General features: G+C 51.0%; 5 protein-coding genes across 5 annotated transcripts; 3 read left to right on the top strand and 2 right to left on the bottom strand.

Moving 5' to 3' along the window:
* Positions 1-770: 770 nt before the first annotated feature.
* On the bottom strand, positions 771-3098 carry PMZ80_002381 (uncharacterized protein; the record flags this gene model as incomplete). The annotated part of the gene is made up of 2 exons (XM_064870814.1): positions 771-1081; positions 1133-3098. The coding sequence occupies 2 exons, from the start codon at positions 3096-3098 to the stop codon at positions 771-773; spliced, it is 2277 nt and encodes a 758-aa protein (XP_064733267.1).
* A 2889-nt stretch (positions 3099-5987) lies between these two features.
* On the top strand, positions 5988-6188 carry PMZ80_002380 (uncharacterized protein; the record flags this gene model as incomplete). The annotated part of the gene is made up of 1 exon (XM_064870813.1): positions 5988-6188. One exon carries the CDS (start codon positions 5988-5990, stop codon positions 6186-6188), a length of 201 nt encoding a protein of 66 aa, XP_064733266.1.
* Positions 6189-8518: 2330 nt separating this feature from the next.
* PMZ80_002379 (uncharacterized protein) lies at positions 8519-9562 on the top strand (the record flags this gene model as incomplete). Its single annotated transcript, XM_064870812.1, has 1 exon — positions 8519-9562. The coding sequence occupies one exon, from the start codon at positions 8519-8521 to the stop codon at positions 9560-9562; it is 1044 nt and encodes a 347-aa protein (XP_064733265.1).
* Positions 9563-10274: 712 nt separating this feature from the next.
* Positions 10275-17772, bottom strand: ags1 (Cell wall alpha-1,3-glucan synthase ags1; the record flags this gene model as incomplete). Its single annotated transcript, XM_064870811.1, has 2 exons — positions 10275-17369; positions 17422-17772. 2 exons carry the CDS (start codon positions 17770-17772, stop codon positions 10275-10277), a joined length of 7446 nt encoding a protein of 2481 aa, XP_064733264.1.
* Positions 17773-20841: 3069 nt separating this feature from the next.
* On the top strand, positions 20842-21657 carry PMZ80_002377 (uncharacterized protein; the record flags this gene model as incomplete). Its single annotated transcript, XM_064870810.1, has 1 exon — positions 20842-21657. One exon carries the CDS (start codon positions 20842-20844, stop codon positions 21655-21657), a length of 816 nt encoding a protein of 271 aa, XP_064733263.1.
* Between the last annotated feature and the right edge of the window lie 181 nt (positions 21658-21838).

The following is a 21838-nucleotide window of genomic DNA, read 5'->3' as shown; positions in this document are numbered from 1 at the left end:
AAGGTTGTGCGTCTTGTAGGTGTATGGGAACAGGAACGAAAGATGCGAGTGCCACGATACATGGCAAGGGTTGATTAAATTACTACTACTCGTGGCTCACCGACCCAAGCCATGAAAATCTTCACTCTTGTACGAAATACTTCGCTAATGTCCGTGTGGAGATGGCATCATGATTTCTGGGGTGGAGGCACCAAGACGGACGACTGCCGGTGCTCAATTATGGCACCCGCTTGTCGAGCCGAATGGCCGCTTCGTCAAGCATGAATTTAGGCAGGTTTGGCGGCCACTCCGCTCGACAAGCGGGTGTTATGGTTAAACCCACGGACGCCCGGAGGAGACCGCTTTTGCTCCAGGCAAGCCTGTACGAGCACGACTGGTGCCTGAAAAGGACCGTCTTCCTGCTATCCGCGAATCATGGAATCGGAAGCTCGCAGAATTGTGCTGCACGAAAGGTATGAGCATGAAGAAATATGATAACGTGATGCCTGCAAGGTGCGAGACTCTGACGGTGGGATGTGTAAAGATATATACGGGTTGTACTCAGTGCCTGTTAAACTATGTGCAACAGCAACGCATGCTGACTAATACCGAGTTCGATTGTTTCGACACATTAAAATGCAGCAGGGCATTTGTACCAGCTCCAATATGGCTGACCCAAAGGACGGAGTAACCAATATCCCAAAGCCACGAGGACAAATTTCATGCAGCAATGACCTGTTGTCTTGGGTTAACAGCACATGTCATAACCACAGCCTGGCTCAAGCTCATGCTTATATATCCGTTGACAAATACTTCATCTGATCAGCACCAGCATTGGACTGAAAGTTGAAAGGGAAATCCACAGTTCCATCAAGCAGCCAGTTCATTGGGTCGAAGACTTCGTAATTAGAGGGCGCATATGGGTCGGTGATGAAGTCGTCAGCAATGCCTGTGGGCATACCAGCCATACCGGGGATTGGAGGTGTCGATACAGCCGCTTGTGCTGCAGTTGCGGCCAGCGATTCGCTGCTGTTCGCCATAGACGCAGGTGCCAACGTGGGATCCGTTGGACGACCATCGCCATTAGCTCTGAAGAATCGTGCTAGTTTTGTTAGGGAGGCTCTATTTAACACAGAACATGGAAAATGCTTACCTGGGGGAGGACGTTGATCTCGAAACTTCTTTCGCCATCTCCAAACGGAATCAAACACAAGAGATACCGACATGCGGCACCTCACCTTCAGCTGCAACTCATCCGAAGGCTCTTCCGATACATCTGCAGACGTTTGCTCGGGTTGCTGTGGACCAGTTTTCCAGACTTGAGCTAGCACTTCTGACAGTCTCTCGGGCAGATCGTTTTCGAGGACACTGGCGCTCCTCAGTGCCCACAAGGTTCTTGTCAGCAGGCCATTTGCACCTTGAATGTCGAGATTGTGCTGGGGCAAGAAATGATTCATAAGCTTCAGCAATGAGAAGCCTGCAGCTAACATCATGTGGAAAATATAATTTGTACCATGCGACAGAGCCAAGCCATGTGAGTAGTTTGATGGTAGATTTATGCTGTATTCAGACTCGAGTTTCAAGCAGGCTTCCAGCAGATCCACCGTGGCTTGATAGAGGGCAAGCATGTCGGTTCGGTAGGACGGCAGATCTCGATGCGAGAAGAAGGCGCTCAGATGGAGATGTAGCGCGGCAGCATTCAGGTAGATTCTGGTGATAGCAGAATTCTCTGATTGGTCGCCGTTCAGCTTTTGCTCAAGGTCTTTCAGGTCCTGACTCAGCAGTTGGACAAGCTGATATCGAGTATGATCATCTGGCAAGCCGACAGGATCGTTCGGATTGCTGTAAACGGTCCGAGAAACTTTGTCCACGAACCGCTCGATCTGCAAGCGAGTGTATATCTCAGCCGGCAATTCGTAGCTTGGATTGGACTCGATCGGTTTCGGACCCAGAGTCCAGTCGTAGAGGGTCTGAGCTGGCTGGCCATAGGCAGTTGCTATCCTCTGGGCGACCATGTTGCACACACACCAGGTCACGACACGATCTTGCAGCTCAGCTTGTCTCAATTCAACGCGAAACTTGGAGAAGTCTTGGGCATGGTCTGGCCTGTGGAGACCAATCTGTAAGGCCACCTGCATCATCATGCCTGCCAGCATGAAGGTAGGATCTGTGGACGTGCTGCTACATGGTAATGGCCAAGCGCAAAGCAAGATCAGGGCCTTGACATGGTGGTAATTTTGGGGCACCTCTGCCAGTGTTGACCATGTCAAGGTCTGTATCTGTCTTGCTAATGCGGCGAAGAGATGTGGTTCAGCTGAGTAATGTCTTGAGCCCACCAATATGATCGTCCAGAACAACAGCGGAGACTTCGTGTAATATTCCTCGGGCGGTCGATCTGGATTGAGGAAGGGCAGGAAAGGGTGGCTGAATTTAAAGAATCGCTGGAACAGATCTTGTATTCGATCAACTTGTAGCATCACGTCTCCAAGGCGCTTGTATGAGCCTCCTCTTCCGCCTTCTCTAAGGTCGAGCAGTCCCGCAGCAGCTTCGGTCGTGCCTACCGCAGCTTGATTGACAGCTGGTGCTAAGGGTAAAGGAAGCTGAGTGTTGGCATTCTGAGCAGCAACTTGTTTTCGCAGATGGACTATCTCCCGTTCCATCTCAGCATTGCGCGATCTCTTGCCGACTCTTCTGAAGTTGTCTTCGATCTTGCACTCGAGGTTGAGGCGCTTGCATCGACTGCATATCTGATAAGCCGGTTCGCTGACCACGTCACAGCGCAGCTTCTGTTGTCTGCACTCATTGCACGCTCTCTTCACCGGCCTCTTCCTCGAGTTCTGGTCGTTCTGGTCGTCGGCATCGTGGTGGTCTGGTGACTCGATACTGCCAGTGCCTGGGGAAGCATCAAACCCAGCTACCGAGGCATTTCGTTTGCGACTCTGCGAAGTGGTAGGACTAGTAAGTCCCCCATCGCTGCGTTGAACTGGGGATGTGAAGGAAGCCAGCTTGAAATCTACTTCTCGAGGCTGCCAATTAATTGATAGCACTGGATAATGGCCGATATCGCTCTGATCGCTGTCAAGAGGCACCTGCAATTCCCGTGAGATGTGGGCTTGCATTGGCGCCGACTTCCGAGACTGGAGTTTTGGCTTGGCATCCGAATCTGGAGCTTAGGTGACCCACCTTCCTGTCGAGTTGTACTTCTTGTTGCTACAGGTCGTGTATCGTCTTTCTCGCATTTGCGCTTCTTTCTCGCATTTGCGCTTCTTTCTCGCATTTGCGCTTCTTAATGTATGCGGAACATTATCACTAGAGACCTTCAGAGTGCCAGTGTCAGTGCCAACGAAAGAAAGATGTCAACAGAAGTGAAACGACCGCTTCTAAAGATCAAAGTGCAAAGATCGAATGGCGCAAAACGTGGCATCAAACGTGCAAATGAGTTGAGGTTCGAGTCTACCGCCGCTGATCAAAGAGGTGGGATGCGTTTCCGTTTAGCCCATACAATGCCATCTGCCTTAGACGAGCTAACATGCATTCAGTGACCGTGTTTGACTCGAGCTCTGTCGCTGAGCCCTTTATGGATACTCATCTACTGGAAATGCTGCGCAAGAGGTAGCCCTCTGAGCTGGGCCGGAAGAAGTGAAGGACCTCGAGAACCATGGCTGCTAATATTGCTCCCAAGGAGCCGTCCGACCAAGCACAAGCTGTTGATGTGAACACCGACCTATTCGGTCGAGAACTACGGAAATCTGTATAAGTCACTCTTATGGACGGCCATGTGTTATTGCCAGCTTGAGAGCATCTACAGCTGTCTGGGTAACACGCGGTACAGGTTGCATTCCTGGAGCGTATGCTCTGAAGACTCTTTCAGGACATTCGCTAAATAATGGAACACGGAAAGCTTGGTATATTTTTGCACCTGAGCGTGAACAGTGCTTGCTGGTTGACCATCTGCAACAAACCTCCTGGAGGAGCACAAATCGCCTGCATTGAAACCACAATGCACAGACATCTCAGAATCAAAGAACGACTCAGGTACCCTTGTTTGTCCTTGTGCTGCCGAAAACTCCCTTCTCACTATTAAAGACGACGGCACAATGCAGCAGCATTTGTTCCTACGCAGCCTTTAAGTACAAATGCCCTCGGTCGAGACTCGACTTAAGCAGTATGACAGATCCATCTAACACTTCACGAGGATATTAAGGCAGTGCCTCGATATTGACAACGAGACAAACACAAACAAAACGCAAACAGAACGCGAAGCGAACAGAACGCGAACGTAACCAAACGTAACCAGAACATCGGAGAACATGGGCGCTCATCTTAGTTCAGTACAACGTGACGCCACAGGGTCTGCTGGACAACCCGTGACAGACGAGGGTCATGAGACGCATCTACAATTCACTGATCTTCTGGCAAGTCGTGGATCGCTGTTCCGGCACGAGGCGAATGATACCGACTGCATGATTTGCAAAGCACCCATGACACAAGAAGAGGAAACCTACACGCACATAACCTGCCGTTACAGCTGGCATCGTGGTTGTCTCGAGATGTGGGTAAACAGTGGTAACTTGGCGACTACCACGTGTCCTTACGATCGGCAGGTCTTCACGTACCGGCCTGTGCTACTTCCAAGGAGCACTCGATCGAGGCAGCATATGGCAGAGGTCATGGCTACAAATCCAAGGTGCAGAGACGATCAGTTACGTGCCGAGACAATTGTAGCATGGCGGCTCCAGTACGAGGATTTCCTAGGAATTCCTCGGGCAGAAAGACTGAGGCAGATGGCGGTCCTCTTGAGAGAGCCAACTCACCCGAACAGAGCGCCGGACGAGGAATTTGCCTACGGTGTGGCGGAGTTGAGGATAGCCTTGGAGGAAGCTGACTATGAATTCCACAAGGATGAGGTGACCTCCGCGGAGACATTTCTCGAGCCTCGAAACGCGTCACTCCGGCTCAGGCTCTTCTAGGATCGAAGAGGCGTGGACAGGTAAGGAGAGACACCCCATAACAACTCCCAGATAAGAGTAGCTGACCATGTTTGTTGGAAAAAATTCTTCTTATTAATTATGTGACCTTTCCTCCCATTCGACTTGCTACGATTCTGCTTCGAACTACCCATGATCAGTTGAGGACTACTGAAATTCGAGGGTGCAACCCATCTGTATTGGGTTGGCAGTGGGCTGTCTAACTAGCAATCTTGATCACCTTCCCGTTCCTGCTTCAGCTTACTTTTGAACCTGCCACGAACGTTTCATGCTTATCGCCGAAATCTACCGCAAGAATAGCGAAGTCAACATGGAAACCTTACAGTACAAAGCTGACGTCCTATAGACTATGGAGGACGGAAAAACACCCATGACTTACTGGGCTCACCTTTACATCCTGTTACATGGGTCACAGCGCCTATTATATTCATGGCTACGCCAGACAAACGTGGCTATACACGCATTCGAGCAACCTGCGTCCCGGCTGTCCTTGCACATCAACGACGCAAGCTGATGGTTGTCGTTGATACAACGTCCTCCGCAGTCTCGCGTGCTCGACAAGACCCGAAACAATGACAACGATGCACGTCTTTTTCTACGTCGATAACGCACACTTATTCCATCAATGACAACAAAGGGACAATGTAGCAAAGGGCAGGTACCACGTGTAGACAAGGGTGTGGGGAGCGTTGTGTGCCAGTTCTCCAAGGTAACAATGGGCAGCACAAAGATGGTAAGAACGAAGCACATCTTATGTACTGTGCATGAGAAGATAAGTATTGAGACGTGAGGTCCATCTTCGAGATGCCTACCAGCACAGTAAGCCAGACAGCGGAAGGTAGTGCAGCGTTCCAATCAACCATACGCTCCACCAATCAACTGGTTCAGTCATTGCTTCCGCCAGCGGAACACCAACCAAGACCAGATTCCGATCCCTTAAATATTCAGGCAGGTACTGAACGACCAATGTCTACCACTCAAAGCGTTCCAGGCGGGGACTCTATTTCAGTATCCGACGCCATGGACAGCACAACGAGCACCGAGCGGCGGCCCGAAACACACGAACCTACAGCTGGGGAACAGGCAATCATAGCCATCGACCACGATGAAGCGTTCGTCGAATGGCTGATGGAAGCGCCTGCACCCGATCTCGGAGGCGACTCTTCGTCTTCATCACCACTAGAACAACAGTCATTGCAAGAGCGAAATGCCTCGACATAGGATGACACATCTCGGATCCAGCATCCACTGTACGCAAATCTCTACATAACACGTGGACCGTCTGCTCACAACAATGATTGCGAATGTCCAATCTGCCAGGAAACGATAACGCCAATCAGCGAAACGCTAACGCACGGGACATGCCAATACAGCTTCTGTCGAGAGTGCTTGGAAACCTGGCTTGCGGGTGGCAACACAACCTGCCCCTGCGATCGAGAAGAGCTGGTGCCAAGACATGTGGGACGTACAGGCACCGCGCGCTCCCGTAGAAGTCGCCGACGAGGGGTGAGAGCAGCACTATGGCAGGAAGCGGAAGCAGAGTCTCGACGGACCATACAAGCAAGCCGTGCGCGAGAGACAGAGCATCGTCATGCAACACGAGAGATAGAAGCCACTCTCACACGTCTCACTCTAGAAACAGAGCATCAACGCACACCACGAGCAAGGGGTTCAGTCGAAGCAGACCTTCAGATACTCGCACGAGCGCAAGAATTGCAACTAGTCTTTCTCTCCCTTGCTCTCCGGCCCGAGGTACGGGAGCGGCTCGATCATCACATTTGGTCCTTAAGGACGCTCTACCCTGAACGAGCTGGAGATTGCGCCACGATCCTGTTCCGACTGGCTTTGCGATTTGTTCACGGGCGAGTCGCTCTAGGGACCAGAGACGAACTGCTTCAAGACTGGGCGGAGCATGTCCGACGGGCCAACCCCGATTGCCCTATGTCAACGGCGCAACAAATCGTGAACGCCGATCTCGAAACCATAGAGATGAGCCATTGGTTCGGCCACGGGCTTGACGATGAGTTTATTGAGTACATCCTTCACCGATGGGAAGAAGATGGAAGTGTGCGCCGTTACTTCAACATACCAGAGCATCTGTTCGTGCTAAGACATACGGGTGCTCGAACACCGGCTAACCTGGCGACAACTGACATGGATCGGTGGAATTGCTGTTGTTCACGATCGCGACCTATCCGACTCGTCTCGGGGCGCTGAGGAGGGGTCTTCGGGGAGAACAGGTTAGACCTTCGAGCATGGGCAGGGCATCAATCGTGTAGGCAACGATTCCTAGAGAAGTAAGTAACTTTAAAAATGCATGTTGGTTTCCTGTTCATATCCTGTTCGTTGTCTGTTCGTTGTCTGTTCGTTGTCTGTTCGTTGTCTGTTCGTTGTCTGTTCGTTGTCTGTTCGTTGTCTGTTCGTTATCTGTTTATGTTCTGTTCATTCTCTATTCGTTTTCAGTATAGATACGAAAGCAAGCTACTATACTACTGGTTTAACGGTCATGATTAGGTGCGCAATGGTTTATATAGATTATTGATTTAAGCTCTTTAGCTGGATCATATTGTTGCTAGACTCGCCTTCGTTAAGTACTATTAAGTACTTTAGGCAGTGCGCTTGACGCGCCCGCACATCTGCGGACAACAGAGGACCGCCTATACGCCAACGTTTCTAAATCGATACGAAGTGTAGATAAACTTGTCCTCAGTAGCTCTTATAATCAGGCTTAACTGTTCCGCGAGCATGTGCGGCCTGCTCAAGTCGTGGTTCGGATATAGAAAAGGCCGTGAGAAAGGCCAGCCATCATCACGTTTCTGGGCATACCTCCCAGCTCCGAGGAGGGTCCAAGCGGAGAACGCTGGGGAGATATTTCCGTAAGCTAGCGCAGAACATGATCAGTCGGACAAGTCCGACTGGCATTCTAGGGCGATTCGGACATCTCTATCGCCATCTTCTATTTCGTCTCAAAGCAGGATATTTATTGCCTTGGCTGGCTCGACATGCCGTACGTGCCCTTGGTCCCCCCCTAGAAACTTGAGAGTCGCACACAACGCTTCACAGATCTGGGACATTGATTCCACCGCATTGCATGTCGCAGGTGCCCAAAACGGGTCTAGGGGTAGAGACGACAATGCTCCCTGCGAAGTACTCGTGACTTCTCCGTGTCCACTGACAAGGTCCGGCGAACACAAAACAATGATTCTTTCTCCCTTTTTTTGAGCTGGCCGCATTGTGCTCGTCAGAATGAGGACAAAGATTCTGTGCAGCTGGATAAGGTAAGCCTTTCGTGTTGATTCTTTCGAGGCACAACAGTTACGACAATGAGGGCACAAGAGAAGTAAGTTCTATGGTGCTTGCCCGAGGGTACAAATACCCAGTCAGACCAGGAAGGTTATTCAGAACGACACAGCAGGGTCTAGCAAGACACATCAAAGCTTACTATTTTGCAATCTTGCTCGATTACTTCCGCAGGCAAAACACAAGACTACGGACGGAGACCATCTAGCACTTACTACAAGTTCAGAATCGAGCGTACACCAGCATCCATCATGGGTAATACACTCAGCGGATTGGGCCAGATCGAAGGTAGGGGTCGTGAAAACAGTGGGCACACATCTGACACAGACTCTCAATATGCAGAAGTTGCATCGGCCTACATTCGAGCGTCTCGAGCGGCCGTTCAAGCAGCAGAGCCATCTTCCTCGACTCCCCGGGCGGGCGCCGGCTCAAGTACGGCTCCACCTCCGGACTACATGAACGTGCTGGTCACCCAGGGCCCTTCCCCACGCAACAATGAAGGCGAATGCCCTGTATGCCAGGACGTAATTGCTCCCACAGCTGAAACACTAACCCATCAGACTTGCCAGCTCAGCTACTGCAGAGACTGCTTACAAAGCTGGGTCGACTCTAGCGATGGCACATGCCCTTACGATCGTGAGCAAATTCGAGCTCAACCACGACCGACCAGCCCTCCGAACACTCGACGGAGCCTGACGGCGGAAACCCGACCAATTGACACACCAACCATCGAGCGCCGGGTACTCGACCTGGAAAACTACTTCCTGCGACTTCGTGAACGGACAGCCCGCATCAACCAACACTACAACTCCATGCAAACAGATCATCCCCACAGATACCTTAGCTTCACCGCACTGCTCTTCATAGTGGCTCTGCGAATAGCTTACGAAGATGCCACAGGCATGCGACGGAGGGAGCTGCTCCTAGAGCTTGCAATAGAGTTGGACACGGAAATGGACGAACAGCACCCAGATCTATCTGCGGAGGCCGTCATAAGACTGGCCGACCACCGTCTCGAAGCCCTTGAGTTCTCACACTGGTTCGGCCAGGGCATGCGGGATGATTCATACGGAAGCATCTTGGATCAGATAGCATCGACGAGGACTGCAGCGAGAATGGCCGCTATGGGCTTCGGCGGAAGGGCGCCTAGACGTCTACCGCAGCGTAGGCGGAACCAAGCTCATGAGAGCGTACACACTGCTGAGCCAGACAATCACGATGACGACGACACAACAATTTACATGTCGCTCGCACGATATGAACATACGCTACGACACACTGGAGGGTTGTGGTAAGCAATAACAGACCAGCAGGAGTTCAGTGATGGCGTTAGGCAAGCAAATCGATCGCGCGGGTAGGACTGTACATATGAGTCGTCCACTCGAAGACAACTTTGAGATCAAAGCTATCTATCGTGTACCGTAGTCTTGGAAATTCTTTCTTGTTCGTCCTGCCCTTGTGACACGAACTGGGCTGGAACCAGAGAGTCAATGCAATAGATATAGATTAAGCAAGTATTCTTTCACTTTATCCTTTGAATCTGTTTCAATAACCTTCACCGGCCTTTTGATTTTGTCTTTGACGAATCTCATCCGAACCTTTCAATTTTGTCTACCAATTCTCGTCGGATTCTCCGATCAGCTTCTATAATAACAATTGTGACACAAGTCTCTAAATTTCCTTCCGATGAACCTCACCTCCCGTCTGCTCAGTCCGACGGCCATGAGACCTGAGACCCTCTGCGTTCCCAGAAATCCACCGCGCTCCTGCTAGATGAGATAGCAAATGGTACAGCCGTGAAAAAAAAGCATGCTATAAATTGCCAGCGCGTGCATAAGATATCTATTCATTCATATGTTCATATGTGCATAGCTAAATTTACATCCAACGTCAGTCCCCTCGTAAACATTATGTCCAGTCTTGGTTCGTTGCCAATTTACAGGTTTCGTGCTTTTGATCCGTACCCAGTAAAATGCCCATAAAATCTCAAGAAACCGTTGCCAATCCTCAAGGCTTCGACAGTTGCTCCTTCCTAAAGAACATAAAGAATCCAATGCAAACCCCCAAATTGCAAATCAATCCAACCCAGAACCAACCCTGCCAGATCTCCCCGATACCCTTCGAGATATCAGGACTGATAGGACCAGGACCGATCCTGTTTGGCGCGCACGCCCGCGCAACCATCGTCGCGATCGAACCCAGCACCTGCGCCACAATGAGCGTGAACGCAACGTGAATTCTGGTAAGCGTGACGAGCAATATCATACCCAGACCGACACCCTGTATCGCATCCAACGTACCAAGCCACAACCAGAGTGATCGTGATAGGAGAGCTGAGCCCTCGACTCCACCTGGTGCCCATGGAAGGTACAGGCCAATGTTCGAGGTTCCCCACCAGATCTGAGCCCATCTTGGTGCGCCGAGCCCAATGGCGAACAACGGCAGGATCCACGAGTGTGATTTGCTCAGCTGGGCGAACACGCCCAGGAATGCCGCCCAGACTCCGACGAAGAACAGCAGCACCAGGAGGACGATCGCCCAGGTTGGCGCCACAGCGCTCGAGAACAGGAAGGACCAATTCCTGCCGTAGGGAGCACTTAAGAAGAAGTTCTGGATGATGACGGTGACGAAGAACCAGAGAATGATCTTGCGTCGTCCGATACTGGAGTAGAAACTCGGTATTACACCCGGATGTTGTCTGTAGTAAGTGGGCAGGCCGTACCAGTTGATTAGACCCACGCCCCATAGGATGAAGGCAATAGGTATACAGATAGCCGTAATCTTCCAGCTGTTCGAGACGGGTTCACTGGCCAGTAGACCCTCCATGTTGCGTCTGGAAAGATAAGCGCCCCATGCCCAAAGTGCAACGACGTAGATCTGCTGTGTGCCCTGGATAATACAGGCTCTGAACACCCATGTCTTGGTCTGTGCGCCGCCTTCGTCGCCAAAGTTGAGTGCGAAGAAGATACTGCCTGAGCTGGAGGCGACGGCGTACCACGCTGTGCCAAAGTTCTGGACCCAACCTCTTGTGTTACCGTAGCCGAAGTGGGCGAGGGCGATGAAGAGGAAGGCGAGACCGTAGAAGGCAAAGGGGAGACTTAGGGCCCAGCGACTGGGGACGCGGCGGAACATGACCCACCAGCCGACTGAGGTGACGAGGTATATTGAGGCGACGACATAGAGTTTGCTTGCGGGTTGGCCGACTTCGCCGGTGAGGAGGGTGATTTGGTAGCTGTTTGCGGCGATGATTTGGCCAAAGGCGAGGAAGAAGGAGTAGACGGGCCAGTCGAGGAAGCGGAGCTGCATGAACTTCCTAAGTCCGGTTGGGGCGACGTAGTCAGCGCCGAGGAGGAATTCGTCGTTGGGATTGTAGGACTCGCGATCGGAGTCGTGACGTTCGCTCGGGTTGAGGAGGGAGGCTGCACGGCTCTGTTCGCGGTTCTGTATATCCATGCTGTGTCGTGGTGTGTTGAAGGCTGAGAGTCGGCCAAGCTTTGCATCACGGAATTGGTCGAACCACTTTTTCTCGGACTTGACGAGGAATTCTTCGATACAGGTTTTGTCGGAATTATCGGCGTTTAGGCCTTCAAGACGATGCTCGAATTCGCGATAGAACTCGCCTGAACTGTCAGTGAAGAATGGATCAACTTTCTGGAGATTGTAGTCTGTCTTTCCGCCGATCACTTGGTCGACGCTGAGCATTGAGGCATGAGACTGCGCTGAAGCATGAGGGTCCAAGGGTTTGTGCCCTCTGGCCCAGACTGCTGGAGGCGAGGGAAGCGGAGCCATTTTGTCAGCGTACGGCGCGGTTGGAGATCGTGGTAACAACTCGACGCCAGAATTGTGGGGCGGCAATCGAGGAGAGATCAAGTCGCGGGTCGGTGTTCCTGGCTCGCTTGGAAGGAGCAAATTCGGTGACGACTCGCTAGCGCGGTACGACATCTCTGGTCTTCTTAGCGCTTCCCCTGGGAGAGCACGCTCGTGATCGTTGAGGTCGGCGAAGATGCCCTCTGTGTCGTCATCATGCTCGTCGTCTGACTCGTGGTCACCTTCGTCGAGCGTGGTCATCGCTGTGCCGATAGGTGGCATTTGGTCAGAGGCGTCCTCCTCATCTGCGGTTACAACGACAGGTGGTAAGCTTGGAGTTGCCTGAGTAGCTTGTGCGGTCTGTAGTCGATCGCCTGGTCGCACATGACCGGGTCCCCTCCTCGAGCCCAAAGAAATCTGCCGTGAAAGGCCGGACTTGCCCACAATACTCTTCTTCTTCAGTTTGCCTTGGTCTTCACGTGACATCGCTGTGCTCAACTTCTCGTTCAGCGTATGGAGACTCAGCGTGCTCTTGTTCTTGGTCATCCTTGGAGTCAGTGCACCAGAGAAGCGTGGGGTCTGGGCGCCGGAAACGCCACCTGAGGGCAGCTGCAGGCCAAAAGCGAATTGCTCCTCTGCTTGGGTATGTCGCTGGGACGCCTCGACCTTGTCATGGATTTTGATCGAAGTGGACTGCAAAATTTCCAGGTCCTCGACCCATTGAGCAACCGGAAATCTCTGCTTAGCCGATCGTGCTCTCATCAAGGCTCTCACTTCTGTTTTCGACGAGATAGCTTGCTGGATAGCGCTTTTGAATTGATGGGTCAGATGGGCTGTGGTTGTAGATTCAACAGTGTACCACCAGCCAGGCATTTGACCTAGACCACCAACACGGGCACCTACACCGAGCGCTCCTTTCCTGCCGAATTCTACTGCGACCAATCCGAACGGTTCGTCTCGGGACGGGATAAGCGCAAACTCAGCACCCGAGAAGATGAAGGGTGGTAACGCAGTGAAAACTGGTTTCGAGCACACTCGTCCAGGATACACCTTCATCATTTTATCGAGCTTCGCGGCTGCGAACTTGCCGTATAGATCAATGACCGGTCCGATAGTAATCAACTGCACATTAGGGTTGGCCTCCAGTACGGATGGGAACACGTCAGCAATCAGATCGATACCTTTTTGCATTGACCATCGTCCCACAAAGACGAACAGCTCAGCGCTCTCGTTAACCTCAAGGCCTGCCCATTCTTGTGCTTGCCTCCGAAGCTCTCCTCGAGACTTCTCGAAATCCGGATCGACTTGGATATCGGACTCCTTAGGCAGCTTCTTATCCCAGGCAGCAGTATCGGACGGATCTGGGTTGGGGAGCGCTCCGATCTTGTGCAAGCCCCAGAATATAGGATACCGAGCGTAACTTCGTTTGCCATACTTGTTAGATACTCCGACGGCGCCGAAGCCTTGCTGGTGCTCTCTGAGGATTGAAGCACCACAATGCAGCAAGTTGAACACTTCACCGAACTGGACATATTTCTGGGCAATGGGGACCGGAAGATTGAAGACAGAGCATACCTCTTCCTGCTCTTTGATTGTGCGCATGGGCCAGAGACCTTGAAATTCAGCATTGTGGAGGGAGAGGCAGGCGGGTATTGTCCGGGGCAACAAATAGAGTGGTGCCACAGTCCCGTGGTAATCGTTAATGTGATAGAGGTCGATCGGGAAGCGGTTCATAGCGTGAGCGATACATTGATTCCATGCTGAGTAGTAGATCGCAGATGTCATGTCGTCCATGCGGGCCGGATATGGTTCTGACTTTGTCTGCTGCCTGAAGACGGGGGCATCTAGGAGGACATAGGTAATGTTTCGTAGAACATGATACTGTACCTTAACTTCGTACGACTCTCCCATGATCATAACATTCATAGGTTCCGCTGTTTGATCGACGGGGTAGTCTACACCACCCACACACGGGACCACCCAGATTAGGTCTTGATGAGCAAGGTTCTTGCCCATGAGCTGGGCCATGACACCGAGACCACCAATTTTGATCTTGATTGCCCAATCCTCAATATCGTATTCCATGGTAGCAATGAGCACTGTTCTGCGTTTCCCTGAGTTCATTACGTTGCCAGTGGTCTGTAAGAATGTGTTGCTCTTGTTCCTCAACGATGCCAACAGGGTCGGCTTTTCAGAGCTCGCATGTGTTTCCGGATCGTCTTTGAGGGAGTGGTAGCCCTTACCAAACACGTTCTTGATCACAGCCGTCATAAATGATGCTTTCTGTGAAACACCAACCTCGTTGAATTTGATGTCATAGAAGGATTGCGCGTAAAGCCAGCTGGCTAAACCAGCACTGAGCAATGGGACAATCGCCAATAAGATGAAGATCGCCAACTGGTACCACATATTGCCGGACGGGAGCAGCCTGAACTTGAGTGTACTATCATCTAGTAGAATCTTCCAGACAAGATGTGGCTCCGGAGGGTGATCAGTGATGTTGATTGCCACTTCCGACAGTGACGATGGAGGCAGTCGGTCGAGGGTTGCATCCTGGTCGATATCTCCAAAGACGAATGACTGATCAGGTTTGCCGTCAGGGTTGATACCCCAGACGTTTATTTGAGCTAGAACACCATGTGTCGACCATTCCGCCATAAAATCATGCTCCCATGTATTGTCGTCAGAATGCTTCATCGAATTTTCGAGGCCTGCATCGTATCCGTATTGATTGTAAGGTCCGTTCCAGAAAAGATGCGGGAATCGTCTTTGCTTCATCTTCGTGTCGACATCGCCCTGCTGCACGATATCACTTTGGCCAACGATGGGACTGAAGTACTCTACTCGGACATGGTCGCCTTTCCACTTCTGCAATTCAGTACCTGACCATGGCTGTTTCTCGATCGTAGTATTGCCACCGTTGTATGGCAGCCAATCCGAGAAAGTTGTTCCCCAATTGGTAGAGTACCGCCACAGACTAGCACCGGCAGCTTTGTGATGCACTGTCAATGTGTCATCTTCCCTCGTCAATAGGCTTGACGAGTAGTTTGCAGCTCTTGGAAATACGACGGGGTTATCGGAAAGGCCAATCCTGAAAATCAGACGCTCGGTCGCATTGGTTGCGCTGTTTCCATCCTCTGTGGTTGGAGAAGACACTGTCATGGCATGAACACCGTGCTCAACTCCTGTCAGTGTCGCCTTCCAAGACCATGTTGATGGCACGAAGCCCACATAGACTGATGTGTCGTTCGTTTCCAGGGTACTACATGAAACACTGCTTTCGTCAACTGAAGGCGTATTGCCGGAGACTGTTGTTGAAGCAAAAGTGATGCTGTTCGTAACACTATCGCAGTTCATCTCTTGGGAAAACTGGAGCTCAACTTCGACATCGTCCGAATCGTCTGCACCAGCTGTTGAAACAAGTCGCGCATCGTGCCCAGGGTTGAATTTTGTCATCATTGGCTTTGGACCAACCCATTTGTCGCTGGTCACAAATGCCTTGAAGCCAAACGGCGGCATTGTGAGACTGGCTGCGCAGCCATTGAAATCGGTAGAGCCGTTGATTCCCAGCTTCTTCGCAGACGCTTCCAGTGTCAGCTCGTCGAAAGGGTAGAAGAGGTTCTTGACGGTCGTGGAAGAGCCAAAAGGTGCTAGTAAAGCCGTGGTATTCAGATTGGTGTCGTTGTTGGCACAATCGAACGTATAGTCGGTCGTCTCGTTTCGATTTGAGTAAAGCAGCCAAATATCGGTATCGCCTTGTCCACCTTCTGACGAGAGATCCTGGACACCTGGGAACTGTGATCGCAGAACCGACCAAAGACCGAATTCGGTTGGAACGCCAGATGAACCAGGAAGTTCCGTATTGTTTGTCTGATTCGAAAGTTGTTGCAAGAACATGCCATCGTTCAGCACAGGGTAATTCTCTCTGAGATGATACATATGCCGTAGAATATTGCGAACGGGATGAGTCGGATCTCTGTGATCGTGCATCTGTAGCTCGTCATTACAGCCTTCGCGGGCGGCTTCGAGCGGCCAGTTGTAGTATTGTGTTGAAGGGTCCTTGAACGTGTAGCATCCGTGCTGCATCCAGGCCATTGCAGAGTTCATTGGCTGACGCCCGAAGATGTAGTTGGTAGCGGTATTATCCAGCACGTAGAAAGCCTGCTCCTCACCCCAGAGCAGGAGTGGGATACCAGGAAGTAGCATCGTCGTGACGAAATGACCCAAAAGCTGTCGCTGGACACCTTGTCTGATAGCACCCCATCTGAAGACATCTTGATTTGTAACGCCGAACATGTGCCTTGGGTCGAACTGTCCAGTATTCGAATTAATAAGATCATTGGTCATGAGGAAATCGTTCCACTGGTCGACCCAGTTCTTCGGACTATCATACCCGGCTTCAAGGTTACCATCCATGCCCAGGAATCGGGTGAGAGTGCGGTAAGTCGTATAGTGGAAGGCACCTGCATCAAGACCCTCAAGTCCAGCGTCTCGAATGAAGTACTTGCTATCCGACTCGTTCGTCAATGAGACGGCCATAGTCAGGTTCTCGGGCAACATGTCAGGCTGTCGACCTCTGCCCACAAAGATCGCACCAGCGACGTTACCTCCAGTGATTTCTCCAGGCAAGAAGAAATTCTCCTTCCCATGTTTCCTGGCACAGGTCCGCAGTGCTGCATTCATGTATCCCATAGCATCAACAGTCGATTGCATAGCCTTGTCATATCGAAAACCATCAATGTCGAGTTGTGCGATCATCATGCAGTAAAAATTTTCAATCTTCCGTCTGACAGGTTCATGCCAGTCACGCAGACGATCTTGCACCGAAGCAAATTTGGTGAGTTGACGCCGCCAATCCGGATACACGCCGAAGGCCTCAGTGTCGCCGTATTGATCGAAGTCCCCGCCATAACAGCCTTTCATCTGATCTGTAACGTCGCTGCCGACAGGATAACCTGTTTCTAACCAGAATCTTGGATAGTCACAGCTAGCGTTGTAGTGGTCGGAAACCTCAAAGTCATAGTATCTCTTTGCGCTTTTCCACTCGACCTTGTGTTCGTCTAAAGTAAATGGCGCAGTCTCATTGAGATATCCTTCGAAGCCGAGCAGATCACCCAGCGTTGCAAACGTGTTATCGAGGACCACGTACATGCCCCTTTGGTGAATAGCTTCCACGGCTTGTCGCCATTCTGCAATGTCACCGAAGTGCCAGTCGAGTAAGGTCAAGTCGAGTGGAGAATACGAGTCGTATGTCCATGGCTGGTTGAGGAACGGTGAGCCGGCGACGTACAGTCCCTGCATTCGTTAGTACTGATGCCGGATATGGTCACATAGTAGAGGTACATACTTTGATACCCATACCCTGCAGGTAGTCAAGGGTATCGACGAGACCCTTGATGTCGCCCCCATTGCGCATCTGGTTCGAACTGAGGTCATGTTCGAAGAATGTGCCATTTATGTTGTCGTTGGTTGGGTCGCCATTGACAAATCTATCGAGGAAGAGGGTGTAGAATGGAAATCGCCAGTTCTTGGGCGAGGGAGTGAAATCATGGTCCTCCCATTCGCCGGAGTATTCCAATGGATGGCTGGCGTCTTTGTTGGTATTGAGGTTGTATTGTGTCCATGCAGGATCGTAGTTGTATGCACTGGACAGCGCCGTAAAGCAGATAGCAACGGCTGTGAGTAGGTACCGATACATGTTAACGCCTCAGATAGAAACGAGAGGCTGGCGACAACGAGTGTCGAACGAGTGAACGCACCCCACAAAGGTACAGGAAGGTAAGACAGCGTCAACACATCAGTACGCAAGACAACAAAGTCAAAAGGATGGGGAGAGAAGGGAAACCGAAAAGAACAGCACCTTGCTACAGCAAAAGCCGTTGGAACCCCATAGTGAACGGACGCTGGGGTTGTGACAGTTTCGAGAATAGCTACACGTGTGTGCCAGGCTCGAGCGGCTCCAATACCAAGCAACGCGGCATTTACGGGTACACCGTTGACTGTGCCTGGCATGCTAGCTTGCCTGGGTGGGTAGAATATGCACGATGTGCCACCACCTTGGGGTGCATCACTGAGACATTGGAAGACTCTCATTGGCGACGTCGATGCAACATAACATATGCCAGCCAAAAGCGGTTGCTGAAAGAGGTCGATGGTATCCGGGAAAGGCTGCTATCGCCGATTTTGGATTTTGCCGATACCAAATATGGAGACGCTGATGCACCGGTTGGATTGGCCACACAGGAGAAACGGAGACAAAGAATGCCCTGGAAAGCATACAGTCATGTCCTGGAAGTTTAGTTACGGGCGAATTTCTTGAAGGGTCGTAATCGTAACCAAATTCCAGGATTTGGCTGTATCATGAGGTCCACCTGAAAGTTCCTGTCTGAGAATCGTCTGCCGATTCTCCAGGTTGAGACACGCCAAGTCTTGTATCGCAGTACTGGGTTCAAGCCGGAAACACCAGTGAAAAGTCAAAATTACTCTGAGATCATATGCCGTATCTGATGAATCCACTGATCGTACAATAGAGCAGTCATGTAAGTCTGCTATCGAGGCTGGAAGCCAGCCGTGCTCGAATTCAATGAACCTGCCCAATGTCGTTGCTTATCAGTGTGACAATTAGAGGTCACTTTCGAATACCCAGGGTCCGAATACCAGAATCCATGAGCCGAAGAGAATGATAGGCCATCTTTGAGTGGTTCCACATAAGCAGTTTATTCGTTTAACATCTGCATCTGTTCAGCTACTCTACCTATCAGGTTAAGAATGATTTCGCAACGACAGCCGACAATCGTTTGTCAGCGACGCCCCTGTAAGACAACTTTTTGAATCCATTGGTCACACAGACCAGAACCAACGCCTAGATTCGGTAATCGGCAGGGGAAGTAAAGCATATGATAATAATGAGAAATGATGCAAGCAAAAGTGTGATAGGTGCAGTGTGGTCGATGGTTTGCAGGTGTGACGCGCAGGTGTCGTGGAAGGAAAATTGCACGAAAGGGAGGCTTACCTTGAACATTGAGGTGGGACTGAGCAGGCCAGAGTGAAGGCTAACGTGTAATCAAGCCTCGTGGCGTCGCTTCCACCGCAGAATCCGCGAATCCCGTAGCCACCACAAACACTAAAACTGGGAAAACCTGAACATCGCGGCGCCACAAGCGCCGCTGAACCCAAAACCTATCCACTGATGTGTAGGATACTGTAGGGTTCTCAGTGCTGCGGCTTGAGTTTTAGCGACGTCAGAATTTTGCTCGATGAAAATGTGCCACAGACAAGAATAGCAAGTCGCAGTCCACACCTCGTCCTTGGGCAATTTGAGTACTCGTAGGTTCACACGGCTTGCTCGTATGGTTTGTTCTCGCTAGTCAGCTGGATCGTGTGATTTGGCTATCAGGCGGCGACCCTGGTAATATCTCAGCCACGGCGTGGGTCAGCACAATTTATGCGCAGACTACAAGGATCGAACACCGTCGCTTATCTACATACTTCAGGTCAGAAAGTCACAAGACGCCAAACTCACATACTCTACCATCGTACAACTACACAGTGCGTCAACAGTGACATCGCACAAATCGACTATCGATCCTAATAAGCATACGCCAGTGTAGCTAGTCAGCCGCTCTACACCAATATTCTAGCGTTAATACTAAACGCACGGGAGGTACGGATATGGTTCGGCTGAGATCTGACGTTTGTGTTCGACGAGTTGATGTCCTCCCGGCCAACACAAACACTGCGAATCTGAAGCGTCGACACCAGGGCTCCGAACGGGTTTGTGGGCTATCTTGTAATGCCGGCGGAGGTTAGCAGAACTGACGCGAACAAATTTTCGGGATGTCGAAACATCTCCTCTGGAGGCAGCGATAACAACGATGACAAAGCTCACGATGGTGAAGCTAGCGATTTCGCGAATACGTCGCAGCAGCAACTTCCGTTGCGAGCAGCCGTGGACATGGTACAAGACAGCAAGGCTGAATCATGATGGTGATGATGCTCTGCGTGAAACATACTACAACAGCCCTACCATGTGCGAGACGACAAAACTGTTCTGAGGCTTTCATCATCGACGACGAGCATAAGGTGAGGCTACACACTGAAACCGGAAGCAGCGTCTCTGCCATCAAGTCCCGTTCGTCCATACACCTACCATATGCTACCACTACACGTAATGCCCTTAACCATTGCTCGGGTCATACTGCTCATGTCCTACAGCTCGCTGGTTATGGTCATCATCGTAACGCGATGGTGCAGAAGTCGTCTTTGGGCATATTGTACCTGCACAGTTTATGTCTGCACGATTTATCGCGAGTTGGTGATTTGGCAGTAGACAATGTCTGGTTCAGCTTCGGGTACCCCGTACAATGCAAGATGAGACCCTTCACATTCGTTACGATTTAGCAGGCTGGTGTTTTCTTCGCAAGTGTTCGAATGCATGACCATTGATGAATCAGCCTATGCCTCTGTCATCTTCTTTGTTGACCTCACGATTCTTTGTCTAGTTACGCGGGCGCTGGGAACAACAAAGCAACAAGACTTCTGACAAAGGAAACAATATCCTGATGAGTCGAAATACCAATACAAAGGGAACAATGGAACGATTTGGTGCAAGAGCTCGACCGCAAAGATTCCAAATAAGATGGTTTTCCAGCAACACCAGCCATGTCACTCGAAAGAATTGTAGAACCTGAAAGAGAAGCATCCAGGCAGTGTTACTACTCTCTCAGACCTTCACTAAATCAAGATACATCTGCGTGTCGATACGGTTATGGCGCAGACGACAAGCATGGACTCCTCACTCAACACAACACAGCCGTCCGGAACGGCCAGACCAAGTCCGATGCTAGGTGAGCAACACCCATACTTCGCAGACCTGCGTTTCTCACACGGCTGTCCCCTTCGAAACGAGAAGGAAGACCTCGAGTGTGTAATCTGTCGACTTGAGATCGGTCCCGACGAATTGACAATGACACATACAAAGTCGTGCAAACTCAGCTTTCACGATGAGTGCTTGAACCCCTGGCTCGAATCAGGCAACCTCACGTGTCCATACGACCGTGAAACGTTCTCACCAACCCCTGGATACACAGCAGAAGTTGCCCGGCGAAGAGAGCAAGAAGCTGTACGACGCATTCAGGAATACCGGGAATCGACCAGGCAGGCATGGGACGCATATCTGGTCACTATTTGTGGATCAACTGGCGCGTGGCCCCTCAACATGAACCGTGCAAGGGTGCTATTGCGCTTTTTCCTTAGCAGAAAGTATGAACATGATACCGGCGTACCCCGGGAACGACATTTACAACAGCTCGCAGCGCAGCTTATGCAGGGCAGGGCTAGTCTATCGCAAGAACGTGCTATGAGATATGCTAACCAGAGACTTCAGGGAGAGGAGTGGCGACACGGCTTCGGGCAGAGACCAAGCGAGTGGGCAATTGAACAGGTGGCTAATGACCTTGAAGACCAAGGGCTTGTAAGAGACTGGTTCGAAGACACTATTCTGGTGATCAGACCTGGTGGCCCAGACATAGTCTTGCCCATTCCCTCTAGTCCCGTCGGGCCACTGGATGAGTCTAGAAGCTAACAGTGAAGGTGATGGAAACGAAGGCACGAACACCGACTCATCCATCGAGATGCTGATGTATGATCCTGAATTCTGGTCCTAAATTCTGGTAAGTGCGTCTCCTTGGCCGAATCACTAAGCGCTACAGCTAAACACCTTCGGACACCCACCGTACATGGAATAGAATGCGACGAATGGCCAT

Source organism: Knufia obscura (genome assembly GCF_036327395.1).
Source record: "Knufia obscura strain CCFEE 5817 isolate CBS 148926 chromosome Unknown scaffold_2, whole genome shotgun sequence".
In the NCBI taxonomy this organism is placed as follows: Eukaryota; Fungi; Ascomycota; class Eurotiomycetes; order Chaetothyriales; family Trichomeriaceae; genus Knufia; species Knufia obscura.
The sequence above is the reverse complement of the archived record's forward strand: the minus strand, read 5'-3'. Positions and strand labels throughout refer to the sequence as shown.